Raw genomic sequence first — 14857 nt, forward strand, 5'->3', positions numbered from 1 at the left:
TTTTAGTAGGGTCGTAACGGTTGACCAGATGACCAGAATACAGTTTGATTAGAAAACCTAGACGGTTGAAAAATCTGCAAGCTGGTATTAGTTATTCCCGCTAAACATTCATTCATTAAATGTGACCAACCCTGAGATATGGGACCTTATGGGTGGAAAATCACATTTTGACTTTTCATCTTATTTTAAAACCACAGTATTTTCAGAACACAAAGATACAATTAATAACCTTCAATTCAAATTTATTCCAGACATACATGACATCAAACATTTGGACTCATTTTCTGGCTTGTAACTGTTTATGTAATAATTGCAGTTTTTAGAAACAATGATGAATTGAAAGTAGACATGAATGCTGAAAAAGTTTGAAATAATGTTTTTATTACATTACTAACCAACGAGAGAAAAAATAACATATTTTTGTACAGTATGCACACATGGCGATCTTCACAGAAGTAAGTTGACGTCAAACCTCTTTGTGACGTCACAGCACAATTGTATCCCAGCACCAATAAGGTCCCTTCTCTCCTGGTGGGTCACAAATGTTGCATTTCGCAGTATGTCTTCCAAATAAGGCACACATTTCTGGAATTAGAATGACAAGCATTGTTTTACGGTCACAAACATCAATGCAAAACAGGAAATAATGCAATTAATGTCAGTCAGGAATTATTGTGGAGATAATTGTTCTGTTGGAACAGTTGGACTTTGCATTGTATATTTTGATATATTTTGATATCATTGAAACAAGCCGAAATGAAACGGTTTCAGGAAGACGATTAACCGTGACGTTTCTAATGTTTAGAGCATGGCCTTCAGTTTGTTTCTTGTTTTACAGCTAAGATCATCCTGAAAAGCAGGAAGAAAATCCGTCCAAGCATGATATCTTTGAATCGAACATCCAAGATCGAGAAACTGTTTGAGTCAGTTACAGACTGTACTGTACTAGGTGAGTGACTTGGGTTTACCCCTTGTAGAGATAAACTCCATAGGGGATATCAGGGTAGAATTGGTCCCCATCAACCAATGCTGGTCATAAGAGGTGACTTAATATATTATGGATTGGGCGGGCAAACCTGGTGACTTGGCTGATGGTGTGTTATCATATCACTACTGCGTGAAACGTTGCTCACAATGTCAATCCATGGGTTGTCTGATCTAGATTCGATTTTTCGCCACCACCATGTTTTAACTGGAATACTGTTGAGTGCGGTGTAAAAGAACAAATACACACAATCTTGAAGAGATAAAAGGACATTTGTTTATCAATACGGGGAGTTTTCTGGACCTGCTCAGAGGCCATTCAGCCCCATTTCTGCAGCAAATGTGAGTTAAAAATTACCAAATTTGAATTAATTCATTTTCATAATATTATGGTTGTGTAATTAATGTTATGGCTTTGATGAGTCAACTTGCATTGAACTATGTGACTGTAGTATTGAATCATGATGTTATCAAAATGATGCTGATGGTGATGATTGTGATGATGGTGGTGGTGTCTTTGTTGATGTTGATGATGATGATGATGATGATGATGATGATGATTGTTGTTGTTGCAGGACTGGAGTACCTGACAGAGTTCCAGAAGCTGGATCCCAAAGCCGTCACAATGTGTGTGTGCAACCTGTGTGAGGCCAAGTGTGACGAGAACACGGTGGTCTCCCACATCATTGGCCTCAAGCACAAGCTCAAGTACATGGTGAGTGCTGCAGGGGTGGTGGTGCAGGGAAGGTGTTGCAGGGGAGGTGGTGCAGGGGAGGTGGTGCAGGGGTGGTGGTGCAGGGGAGGTGTTGCAGGGGAGGTGGTGGTGCAGGGGAGGTGGTGCAGGGGTGGTGGTGCAGGGGAGGTGGTGCTGCAGGGGAGGTGGTGTTGCAGGGGAGGGGATGATGCAGGGGTGGTGGTGCTGCACGGGAGGTGCTGCTGCAGGGGTGGTGGTGTTGCAGGGGTGGTGGTGTTGCAGGAGAGGTTGTGATGCAGGGGAGGTGGTGATGCAGGGGAGGTGGTGATGCAGGGGTGGTGATGCAGGGGAGGTGGTGATGCAGGGGAGGTGGTGTTGCAGGGGTGGTGGTGATGCAGGAGAGGTTGTGATGCAGGGGTGGTGTTGCAGGAGAGGTTGTGATGCAGGGGAGGTGGTGATGCAGGGGAGGTGGTGATGCAGGGGAGGTGGTGATGCAGGGGTGGTGGTGATGCAGGGGAGGTGGTGATGCAGGGGAGGTGGTGATGCAGGGGTGGTGGTGATGCAGGGGAGGTGGTGATGCAGGGGTGGTGGTGATGCAGGGGTGGTGGTGTTGCAGGGGTGGTGGTGATGCAGGAGAGGTTGTGATGCAGGGGTGGTGGTGATGCAGGGGTGGTGATGATGCAGGGGTGGTGGTGTTGCAGGGGTGGCGGTGTTGCAGGGGTGGTGGTGATGCAGGAGAGGTGGTGATGCAGGGGTGGTGGTGTTGCAGGGGTGGTGGTGATGCAGGGGTGGTGATGCAGGGGAGGTGGTGATGCAGGGGAGGTGGTGATGCAGGGGAGGTGGTGATGCAGGGGTGGTGATGCAGGGGTGGTGGTGATGCAGGGGCTGTGGTGATGCAGGGGTGGTGGTGATGCAGGGGTGGTGGTGTTGCAGGGGAGGTGGTGATGCAGGGGTGGTGGTGATGCAGGGGAGGTGGTGATGCAGGGGTGGTGGTGTTGCAGGGGAGGTTGTGGTGCAGGGGAGGTGGTGATGCAGGGGTGGTGGTGTTGCAGGGGTGGTGGTGATGCAGGGGAGGTGGTGATGCAGGGGTGGTGGTGTTGCAGGGGAGGTTGTGGTGCAGGGGAGGTGGTGATGCAGGGGAGGTGGTGATGCGGGGGAGGTGGTGATGCGGGGGAGGTGGTGGTGCGGGGGAGGTGGTGCAGGGGAGGTGGTGGTGCAGGGGAGGTGGTGGTGCAGGGGAGGTGGTGGTGCGGGGGAGGTGGTGTTGCAGGGGAGGTGGTGGTGCAGGGGAGGTGGTGGTGCAGGGGAGGTGGTGGTGCAGGGGAGGTGGTGATGTAGGGGAGGTGGGGATGCAGGGGAGGTGGTGCTAGGGAGGTGATGATGCAGGGGAGGAGGTGGTGCTGGGGAGGTGATGATGCAGGGGAGATGGGGATGCAGGGGACTTAGTGCTGGGGAGGTGATGATGCAGGGGAGGAGGGGATGCAGGGGAGGTGGGATGCAGGGGACTTAGTGCTGGGGAGGTAATGATGCAGAGGAGGAGGGATGCAGGGGAGGTGGTGATGCGGGGGAGGTGGTGCAGGGGAGGTGGTGTTGCAGGGGAGGTGGTGGTGCAGGGGAGGTGGGGATGCAGGGGAGGTGGTGCTAGGGAGGTGATGATGCAGGGGAGGAGGTGGTGCTGGGGAGGTGGTGATGCAGGGGAGATGGGGATGCAGGGGACTTAGTGCTGGGGTGGTGATGATGCAGGGGAGGAGGGGATGCAGGGGAGGTGGGATGCAGGGGACTTAGTGCTGGGGAGGTGATGATGCAGAGGAGGTGGGGATGCAGGGGACTTGGTGATGGGGAGGTGATGATGCAGAGGAGGAACGGATGCAGGGGACTTAGTGCTGGGGAGGTGATGATGCAGAGGAGGAGGGGATGCAGGGGAGGTGGGGATGCAGGGGACTTGGTGCTGGGGAGGTGATGATGCAGAGGAGGAGGGGATGCAGGGGACTTAGTGCTGGGGAGGTGATGATGCAGAGGAGGTGGGGATGCAGGGAACTTGGTGCTGGGGAGGTGATGATGCAGAGGAGGTGGGGATGCAGGGGAGGTGATGATGCAGGGGACTTAGTGCTGGGGAGGTGATGATGCAGAGGAGGTGGGGATGCAAGGGAGGTGGGGATGCAAGGGAGGTGGGGATGCAGGGAAAGTGGTGCTGGGGAGGTGATGATGCAGGGGACGTGGGGATGCAGGGGAGGAGGGGATGCAGGGGAGGTGGGGATACAGGGAAGGTGGGGAGGAGGGGATGCAGGGGAGGGGGTGATGCAGGTTGTTGTGGAAAGTTGACTGTTTCGTGACAGACAGCTAACCCTTGTGTCTTTTCCCCTCCAGAGAGAGAAGCACCCCGTAACCTACGAGCACTTCCGGAAGTTTGCGGGGAAGAAGTCTCAGCAATCAGCATTTGCAGAGGAGCTGGCCCGGGGTCTTGAGGCACAGGATGGGAGGGGAGAGGTCATCATGAAGGTCGACCTGGAGCAGTATGACTACGAGGATGAAGAAGAAGCTGGTAAGAATACCCTTCAGTCCAGTTAGATACAGCTAGGTCTTACAAGAAGTGGCACAGTTTTAATTGTTGAAATATTGAAAACAAACTATGGAAATGAATGCATGACACTTCTTTATGGATAGCAACTTCTTTTATCATGTTTATTGTTGCTATCCATAAAAAAGTGTCATGTATTCATGTTCACCCAACTTCTAAATGCCTAACAAAGATTTCAAACTATGAAAAGGTGGAAAAAGGATGTGTGGGTGATTTATTTTATTTAAGTGCACTCATGAAATATGTATCCCAGCACACTAATGTCATATGTTGCCAGTGTGTAGCACAATCCGACACAGTATGACATTGACCACTGCCACAAACTACTTTGCATATTACATTAAGTAATACGTTACCACTGTTATACCGAGGCTGCTGTCTCCCACAACTGCTGCTATAGCGAAATCTACCACAGAGATCTCAATTACCTCATGCAGCACGTGCGTAGCCACCTAGCTGCCATGTGACACCCTTCACTCTTGTCTCCTTCGTCTGCTTAGCAAGACGTGTTTTCTCCTGCTGAAGCGTTCCTTGAAGATTTGGTGATATTTATTATAGTTTATTCTCTAATAAACTGTGCTTTTATGGGTCGTTGCGGTAGCTACGCTTGGTTATAATTTTCCCGCCAAACGGAAAATTTTTCCCGCCCTTTTTTCTATATACTTGCGGGGTTCGCGTATGCACGTTGTGTTTTACGTTTCCCCTGTTCTTGTATGTTTTGGGTGTTAACATAACTTATTTCTTTAATAAAAGTTATATGTGTATGTTATATGTTCACATTGCTCGTTTATTTTCTTGTGAAAATGTTCGTTTGTGAATCATTGTGGTGCGTGCGTTGTAACCATGTTTTGTTCTTTGTTTATAGCAAACAATCAATGTCTGACATGGAAATGTCCCCAGTATCCACCCCCTCTACCCCTGCTCCTCGGAGTTGTGGGGTGTGCAGAAAGTTTTTGTCGTCCCGGGATCCCCACGATCGTTGCCCGCGGTGCAGGGTTCCTTGCGGGGACACCCGGTGCATCCTGTGCGAAGGTCTGGGGCCTGCGGAGTTTGAGCGGTACCGGCTGTACGTAAAGTCCGTCTCCACCACTGTGGTGGCCGGTTCGTCCGGTCGGGGTCCCCGTGCGGGTACCACCTCCTCGGCTGCGGCGGATCCCCTTGCGGCCCTCGGGCTGTCTGGGGATTCCGTCGCCGCATTGTTGTCGAAACTTGTGGACTCCAAGCTGGCGGCCTTATCCCAAGATAGGCCGCTGGCTGTTCCGTCCCCGGCCTCTTCGGTGGCCGCGGGGTCGGACGCGGGGTCCACCGGTAAAGCGGCGGATCTCTTGGCGGCCCGTGTGCTGTCCGGGGATTCCGTCGCTGCATTACTTGCATAACTTGTGGACTCCAAGCTGGCGGCCTTATCTCAGGATAGGCCGCTGGCTGTTCCGTCCCCGGCCACTTCGGTGGCCGCGGGGTCGGACGCGGGGTCCACCGGTACGGCGGCGGCTCCCGTGGTCACCGGTCCTTCCCCCGAACCGTTGCTCCCGCTATCGGTTTAGGACCGCGTGGCCATGGTTTATGACCTCTTTGAGGACATGCCCCGGCCGGTACCGCGGGGAATCCACGACTGTGGGTTCCTCCGAGGTATACGATGAGTCTTCCGACACGGCTTTCCCCGCATCGACCTTGCTGCGCGGTTTCAAGCCTTCCTTGGAGAACGCCTTCGCGGCGGCCTCCGGTCGGGGTCTCCCGTTGCCTCCGACGTCGTGGAGAAAGGGTTTATTCCCGGTACATGACCTTGCCTTTCCCGAGGCTGGTCCTACTGCGGAGGCCCATGTTGAGCGGTTGGGTGTCCGTGCCCCACCGGCTGCTACGGTAAAGCAAGCTACCTTGCACCAGCTGGACACCCTCGCTCGGCACTCCATGTCTCACGGAGACACTTACCGTGACCAGCGCATTTACAACTGCCTGCTCAGTTTAAATGCTTCCCTGGAGTACGTTGCCGAGGACTCTCGGCACACACTTGCTCTTGTTGGGTCCCTGCATAGGCGCCTGGGTGCTGCTCCTAACCGGAGTGCGCCCCAGGCTGCTGCGGCCTGTAGGTCTAAGGGGTCGGGTTCTTCTTCCTCTGGGAAGTAGCCCCGCCCTGAGGGCTCCGGTATGGGCAATCAGCTGCCTTTTCGCGGGAAGACGGGGAACTGGGGGAAGCCCAAGTCGTCGGCGGACGGCAAGGGCCCCTCCAGGTGACTCTCATTGGAGGGGTTCGTATGCCGACAGCGCCAACTTCGGTTGGCCCTTAGGCGAACCTGTCAGGGCCCCCTCTCCTTCCCCAGTGGGAGCCAGACTCCAGACTTACTGGGAGAATTGGGAACAAGTGTTCGACGACCCGTGGGTGGTCAACACGATTCGGTACGGCTATCGGCTTGATCTCAAAGCGAATCCGCCGCTCACCGTTGCCCCGTTGGCAGGTTTCGATTCGGAAACCGATCTTCCCATCCTCGCCGATGCCATCGGCAGGTTGGTGGAGAAGGGGCAGTACGGGAGTTAGCTCTACCAGAAATAACACCGGGGTTTTACTCCAGGATATTTCTCGTTCCCAAGTAGGACAGTGCCGAACTCAGAATGATTCACACGTCCGCTCCCTGGCTGTTCACCCGGTTAACCACCCCCATAGTGGGGTTCCTCCACAGGAGGGGTGTCCGGTACTTCGCGTACCTGGACGACTCGCTAGTAGCAAATCGAATGACGGACACCCTGTCACGCCATCTCGATTTTGCACGTCGGCTCTTGGAGCAATTTGGGTGGATTATCAATCTCCCCAAGAGCGAGTTAACCCCTTCTCAGAACTTTCTGTTCATCGGAGGTCGGTTCAACACGGTGTCCCATCGCCTCTTTGTCCCCCCAGACCGGTGGCACAAAATTCAGGCGATGATTGCCAAAGTCTTAGCGGTGCAACAGACTGTTCACTTTTGGGAACAGCTGTTAGGGCTACTTGTATCAGCCCAGGACTGCACCGCACGGGGTCGTCTCCAACTCCGCCCGCTGCAACGGTTTTTAATCCAGTTGTTAGCAACGGAGGTGAACTGTGCGACCGTCGCCCTCCCGGATCGGCTCCGACCGCATCTGGAGTGGTGGACGGTCCCTTACATTGTCTTATCAGGAGTCTCTATGCGTCCCTACCGGGCCACGTTGACCCTGTATACAGACGCCTCTCTAGTGGCCTGGGGCGCCCATCTAAAGGGGGAGGTGAGCTCGGGGCTGTGGTGCGTAGACGAACTATGTCTTCACATCACTTGTCTCGAGTTCAAGGCAGTGATCAACGCAGTCAATCACTGGAAGCATCGTCTCGTCGACGCCCGGCTCATGCTGGCGACCGACAACACGACGGTAGTGTCCTATGTGAACAAACTGGGGGGAACCCACAGTCACTCGCTACTCGATCTCACGTTCGAGTTTTACGCTCTGGTGGACAGTGTCCCGTGCCAGATACGCGCCCGTCACATCCCAGGTGTGCGGAACGTACTGGCCGATGCTCTATCGAGGCCTCAGGATCCGAGCCCCACAGAGTGGATGCTGAACCCAGTAGTGTTTCAGTGGCTGTGCGAACGTTTGGGTCGTCCGATGGTCGACCTGTTCGCAACGCGGTTCAGCAATCAACTCCCGTTGTTTGTATCACCAGTCCCGGACCCGAGGGCCATCGATCACGATGCTCTCGCGTTAGACTGGACGGGCTTGGTCGCTTATGCTTACCCGCCGACAGCGTTGATACCACACATTCTAAGCCGGCTCCGAGGAGTTCGCTGTCGAATGTTACTGATCGCGCCCATGTGGCCGAACAGATCGTGGTACCCCGACTTGCTGACCCAGGTCACGCAGTCGCCACTTCCACTGCCTGTGAGACCGGATCTCTTGATCCACCCTCACACCCGTCAGCTTCATCCAAACGCAGGGCAGTTCAATCTGCACGCGTGGATGTTGTCACCGAGCGTCTGAGGAGTAAAGTTTTTTCTCGCCGGGCGTCTCGGGCATACGTTAGTATGCATCGTGATTCTACCCAGAAGGTGTATAATGCACGTTGGGTTATTTTCACGAAGTGGTGTTGTAAACATCACATTCATTCGCCAGATAAGGTATCTGTGCAGGATATTGCTCGTTTCATGTCTCACTTGCGAGAGACCCGGAAACTCTCCGGGGGTTCCATTGCCAACTATGTCTCGTCCGTTGCTACGGTACGGGACGTTGCTATGGGTACCAGTCTCTCCAAAGATACGGGGTATTATCAAGGGTTTCAAACAGCACGATCTTAAGAGGGGCCGCCTTCGGGCACCGGCCTGGGATCTTTCCCTAGTGTTGCAATCACTTACGGAAGCTCCGTATGAACCCTTGCATAGTGCTTCGTTCCGGCATGTGACTTGGAAAACAGCATTTCTCCTCTCCTTTGCCACGGCGGCACGTGTATCCGAAATTCATGCACTCGATGTCGCCAAGGTACGATTCGATAGGGGTGACGAAGGTGCGGTCCGCCTGGGCCTGCTCATGGGCTTCGTCGCCAAGAATCAGAGAGTCGGGCAAACGGAGAGAGAATTCACTGTAAGATCACTCAAAGAAATCTTACATCCTGCTGATACTGAGGACAGAGCGCTGTGTCCGGTTAGGGCCCTTAAGTATTATCTTAAGGCTTCGAATGAACGTAGACAAGGGCGTGACCGTCTGTTCATATCGTGTAACCCTAATCGCACGGTTGACATAACTCACAACTCGATTGCGTTGTGGCTTCGTTCTGTCATCAATCTGGCGTACCGGTCTCGGGGGTTACCGGTAGCGGGGTCAAACCCGCACAAGATCAGGGCGCTAGCGGCAACATTTGCCCTACACTCGAATATCTCTGTTCGCAGAATATTACGAGGTTGTTACTGGCGTTCTGACTCGGTTTTTGCCAATCATTACCTCAAACAGGTCGCTGATGCCGTCGTGGAGAGTGTGCACCGTCTTGGCCCGCGGATCGCGGCGCAAGCGGGCACCTAAGGGGTGTGCCCAGCGCAATTCCGAACTCCTCAGGCGTCTGACCTTGCACGGTGGTCAATCTGGGTCGACTCCATTGTTCCCACTGCCGTGGGTACAGGAGTTGGGGTCCCGCAAACCAGCGCACTCACACCACAGGTGAGGGCGGCTTTTTGTGTGCTTTGTCCTTATTTGTATTTTGACAATTATGTCTTTAATTGTCTGTCGTGTATCCCAACCTTGTGATGCATGCTTACAAATACTGGAATTAGGTCACGCGCCTAATGCATACTTTAAGTAGGCTTGCTCTGGGATATACGGTCTGAATGAAATTAATTTCCCTCTTTTCGACTGTTTAACCTGATCTAAGATTAAGCTCACGCGGATACAGTGTTCTCATCCGCTGCGGCGATGAAATACCTATCCAGTGGGGCCGTTTGGAGTCACCAATCGTTTTGGCAATGACGATTGAGCCTTACGGTATGCGCTTGACAGTGCTTTGGTATTCCTATAGGGTAACGCCTAGCTAGGTGCATGCGCATCGAGTGCTTCCGCCTTGGTGTTTACTTCCGCTGGTCGGAAGGAACGCTAGCAGTCAGGATTCGGGTTGTAGGTGCTCCCCACCGCCTACTGTGGTAGTCAGCCTCGGTATAACAGTGGTAACGTATTACTTAATGTAATTTGTAGAATTTTCCTATTCGGAATATTCTATAAGTAATACGTTACCACTGGGCTGCTGCCCGCCCGTCCATCCCCCGAGCACTTGCTCTCGCAGGAGACAAGAGTGAAGGGTGTCACATGGCAGCTAGGTGGCTACGCACGTGCTGCATGAGGTAATTGAGATCTCTGTGGTAGATTTCGCTATAGCAGCAGTTGTGGGAGACAACAGCCTCGGTATAACAGTGGTAACGTATTACTTATAGAATATTCCGAATAGGAAAATTCTACAAAACAACTGACCAGGCTTGTAACTTGTTTGTAAACAAATTGGCTAATTCTAAGATCTGAGTACCTTATAAATATTTTTTGTTGAACAAGACATTGGCAATATCTATATAAGTATATTTTTCAGCTTGTTCAGCTTGTAATATTTAGAGTTGCCGCTCCACCAGGACTGGCAGTTTCAAAAGCCAGCGGGAACACTGCTGGCTATGCTGATTGATAGAGATGGCTCACACCTGATACATGTTATGTTTTTGTACTACAGAACCTTCACAACACCCTCCTCAGCATCCCCCCTTTTCTGAAGGTCATTCAGATCAAGGCCTAGGTTACACAGACAAATCTTCAAGGTGAATATGACTATATCATATTATTATATATGGTGTATGATTATATCAGCATGTAAAATATTTGTTGAAATAGTTTTGTATAGAATTTTGTCAGTTAAGGTAGATATTGTTTGGCCAATATTGACCATTGTGTGCTTGAAACATTTGTTAGCAACTTTTTACGGGTTAACCCAGAGATTGAAACTAAAGAAAGTTATGTATAGAAATATGTGGAAGATATGACAGGTGTATTCAAATAAAAATTCAGCCATTGTGGATTTGAGGATGGAGTTGCTCCACAACCGTCTCTGCTGGTCATAAGAGGTGACTCGGTTCTGTTAAGTGATAAAGTTGTCCACAGACAAATGGAACTGATTTTGTTTGTTGCACAATTAGGGTTGGGATGTTAAATCAACTGTGCGATCTGATACGTATCCGGCTCATGATCCGATACGTATCCTGATACTTGCATGTGGTCTAATCTATGGTGTGAAGCCATCTTTTTCATAGACAGGATGACCAAATACCTGGCACACTGACGATTTACAGTAGGCAGTGTCAAGTATGGCATCAGTATCACTACTCATTTTCACTAGTAATTAGTGTTTGGTGTAACATTGATTAAAGGGGAAGTGTACACGCAAAAATCACTTTCTTTCTTTTTCTAAACAAAACGCAATTTTAGAATTAATTAGTATCTGTGTTTGAAAATATACACTCATTTTTTTCACAGTGAAAGTAGGAAGCTCACAATAGTGTGAAAATGATATGCCGTTATGAGGCCTTTGTTTTTCGAGCTTAACAGGCCTGAGTTATCCCCCTTAGATTATGACGTAATTGGTGCCAATTCAACTGGGACCCTGTCTATTCTCAACGCAAAAGATATCAAGTACCAGTTTGCGGTAAAACAACATGGCCTACGACACACTCCGGCGCAGTGGTGACTCAGCATAACACTATGCTGGCTGGCATCTGAGACGCTAGAATCACACACCTAGACCTACACCACGTGAATCGGCTCTAACAAAGCATGATGACGTCATAATGTTTATCAATTGGCACCAATGACGTCATATTGCAAGGGGCATAAGCCATGGTGTTTTTGTTGTGGAAATAGAACACTTGGTAAATGTGAAAAATATAAATCGTTTTAATGCGAAAAATATGTTAATTAATTGTGATATTTTTATATTTTTGTCTATGACACTTCTAGGTTAACACTTTTAATGTGGAAAAAGTACAAGAAAAATAGGTTAATTTCCATGTGAACTTGCCCTTTAATGAATAGATTTAAGTAAGAATCAATACTTTTTACTTAGTGTGCGAGTGTGATGGTATCTTGTTATCAAAGCATGGATGTATCGTCCCACTACTACACACGATCACATGTAAGAAGGCCGGCAAGTCAGACACTGATTTTCCACACCCTTCTATAAATACTGTACAAATGAGGTGACAATTATAGTCCTGTGGCTACTGCTGCTCATGCTTTCAACCACTGGTTTGGTCTGACAAGACTGTTTATATACAGATGACCATGGTCATGGTGATAAACTTAATTGAATTACTTATGAGAATTTCTTCATTCACATGTCTCACTGTTTTCAAATGGTCGGACATTTCATGGAATACATTAATCCAATACATATTTTGTCTTCCACAGACCTGGATATGGAGGTCCATCAAAACATGATGTGCGTCCAGCACAAGACACAGGTACGTATCTGATCTTGTGTGATGCTGGCCTTATCAGAGCTCCAGGGTATATAAGGTCCTCAATGCCTGACGTCAGGGTATGAAACTCCTAAAAATTTCAGCCAGACCACAGGACTGGCTAGCTGAAATACTTGCCAGCCCTGACCAAAACCTGCCTGCCCACTATAATCATATGTTTCTCAGGATAATTTAATTGAAAATATGGAAACTGATTGCTTGTAGCATAAGCGCATCGCTAAATGTTAGGTTGTCTAAAAGCTAACGGGGTTTCTTTTTGGTTACATTTTATCATTCATCTTTACATGTGAATTATTGCTTATCATCGGGAAATATTTAGAATATTTTCACCTATGAAATATAACCCGACCGTCGGGCAGGGGGATTTGAAAATCTGGCAGCCCGAGTTTAAATCAACCCGTCTCGGACGGTCGGGCAGGCAGGTATTTTGAACGCTGCTGACGTGCAAGCCAACTGAAGAGGATGCAATATCCGTGTGACCAATGAGATAAGGTGGACAGACTTGCTGACTTGGTTGATGCAATTCATCGTTTCCCAATTGCATAGATCGATGTTAATAATTGGATTGTCTGGTCTAGACTAGATTATTTATAGACTGTCGTCATATAGCTGGATTAATGCTGAGTGAAGGGTTAATCAAACAAACAAATGTTCACTTTTCATACTGTCAGCTGTGGTTTAGTTTTGTGTGTTGTGGGGGCGGTCGGGTAGCCTAGTGGTTAAAGCGTTCGCTCGTCACGCGGAAGACCTTGGTTCGATTCCCGACATGGGTACAAATTGTGAAGCCCATTTCTGGTGTCCCCCGCCGTGATATTGCTGGGATATTGCTAAAAGCCGCGTAAAACCATTCTCACTCACTCACTCACTTGTGTGTTGTGATGCTTCTAACACTATTTAAGTTATAGCATATCATGTCAGCTCACATAATCAATACTGTCCACTGCGTCCTCAATCACCCATGAATATACACGTGGAAACCCTGGGGATTCTGGGTTAGAATGAACGTCCCCAGCAACCTATGCTTGCCATAAGTGGGGACAAAATGGATCAGGTGCTGATGTTTGGTTGATCGCATGTCATCGTATCTCAGTTGTGTCTACCAATGGTCATAATGTCAATCCCTGGATTGTCTGGTCCAGTCCTGATTATTTACAAATTACCATCATATAGCAAGAATATTGCAGAGTGTGCCGTTAAACATAAAAAAAAAAATAACACTGACAATATAGAGCCGGTATTTGGTGCTATAGTGACTTATTTCTATTGTATGTCAAGTTATGCAATGAGTCTGTAACCCATGGATGTCAAATGGGCCCTACTCTGTGCATGAAGTTTGAGCAAACCCTACCGTTGCCTTGCATTCAAGCAATGTTTAGAGTAGATGGTCACAAGTATCACATGTTGAACGAGAAGTACTGTGGTTTGTGCAATGTAATTGGTGTGAAGTGTTCATTGGTCTGAGCACCCAGTACTTTCCCTCCCGCTAGAACTCTGGCTAGATTCACTGGTTAATGATAGTGATCATGTATTCACAAGTGATGGTGTAACAATGTATACAATCCAGTGGTGTATTGATAACAGTCAGCTTATGTGGAATGAAGTCCTGAAGATGATTTCATTGGGATTTGATCCCCAGCCACATCACTCCAAAACACATTAAAAGATTGTACTTGTTTTTACCCTGCCTGGCACTTGGCATTGAAGGGCTAAAACAAGGACTGGTCAGCTCGGAGTCAGTATACTGTGTCTGAGTGGGGTATCCATGTTAAACTGCAGCATGGTATCTTAGTGGGCTAACACTGTAAAAGTCCAGACCAGCAAAATATCAGCCATACACATACAATCATGCAGGTTACTATATAAGTGCAGTTAAACTCCATTTTACCTCACCGACCTTCACCTGTAACACTAGACTCATAGTACTGTTTACAGCGGGTTGACTCTGAGATCTAACATATCTAGAGTTTAATCTGTTGAGTGATAAATGTCCCACTTGGTGTGTACTCTGCAGGAGTGTCAGAACAGCTGAAGATGAGACTGAGGCATCAGGTTAACATCACTGCCAGGAGGTTTGGGGGAGATGCAGAAGATAGAGCACGGAAGATGTTCTCTGGAGGAGCTGCAGAAGAGGCACAAGGATGGTACTCAGATTTACCAAGCCTTATGCTGCTTTCCTTGACTCATTAATAGGAAAAAAAACATTAGAGAGAGAAAGACCCCATACGCTAGTATGCTAAAACTTCGTCGAAAACAGTCTATTGAACATGTTTTTTAGAGCTTTTCATTGTCAAAATTGGGTTTGCACAATGGGAAAACTGCGTAGGGTAACATTTTTTCAAATGATTTCTGTTATTATGGGGCTGATTTGTTTGTGATCTGAGCAAATTCATGAGTAATTTCAACTTGTGTTCCCACCGTGAATGCCTTGTTGTTGCCTTGGCATTTTTAATACTGACAGCTCCGTCATGGCTGTTCACTCAATCTTTGAAGACAGGTCACATGCTATTTATCAGATGATATCAAGAAGTAAAATGTATGTCTGCTAATTTGTCCAAACTTTTGATTAATTGCTTTAATTTTTTTTCTCTTTGATGGTTTTTGCTCTTTATGAAG

General features: G+C 49.1%; 1 protein-coding gene across 1 annotated transcript in view; it reads left to right on the forward strand.

Moving 5' to 3' along the window:
- Positions 1-14857, forward strand: part of LOC124142679 — a 44855-nt gene that overhangs the window by 18193 nt on the left and 11805 nt on the right. The window contains exons 10-15 of the mRNA XM_048386028.1: positions 839-949; positions 1560-1699; positions 4046-4220; positions 10447-10531; positions 12174-12226; positions 14256-14385. Of these exons, the coding sequence (XP_048241985.1) occupies positions 839-949; positions 1560-1699; positions 4046-4220; positions 10447-10531; positions 12174-12226; positions 14256-14385 (694 nt within the window). The remainder of the gene's footprint in view (positions 1-838; positions 950-1559; positions 1700-4045; positions 4221-10446; positions 10532-12173; positions 12227-14255; positions 14386-14857) is intronic.

This window comes from Haliotis rufescens, unplaced genomic scaffold (assembly GCF_023055435.1).
Source record: "Haliotis rufescens isolate VD_foot unplaced genomic scaffold, xgHalRufe1.0.p SCAF_10, whole genome shotgun sequence".
Classification (NCBI taxonomy): Eukaryota; Metazoa; Mollusca; class Gastropoda; order Lepetellida; family Haliotidae; genus Haliotis; species Haliotis rufescens.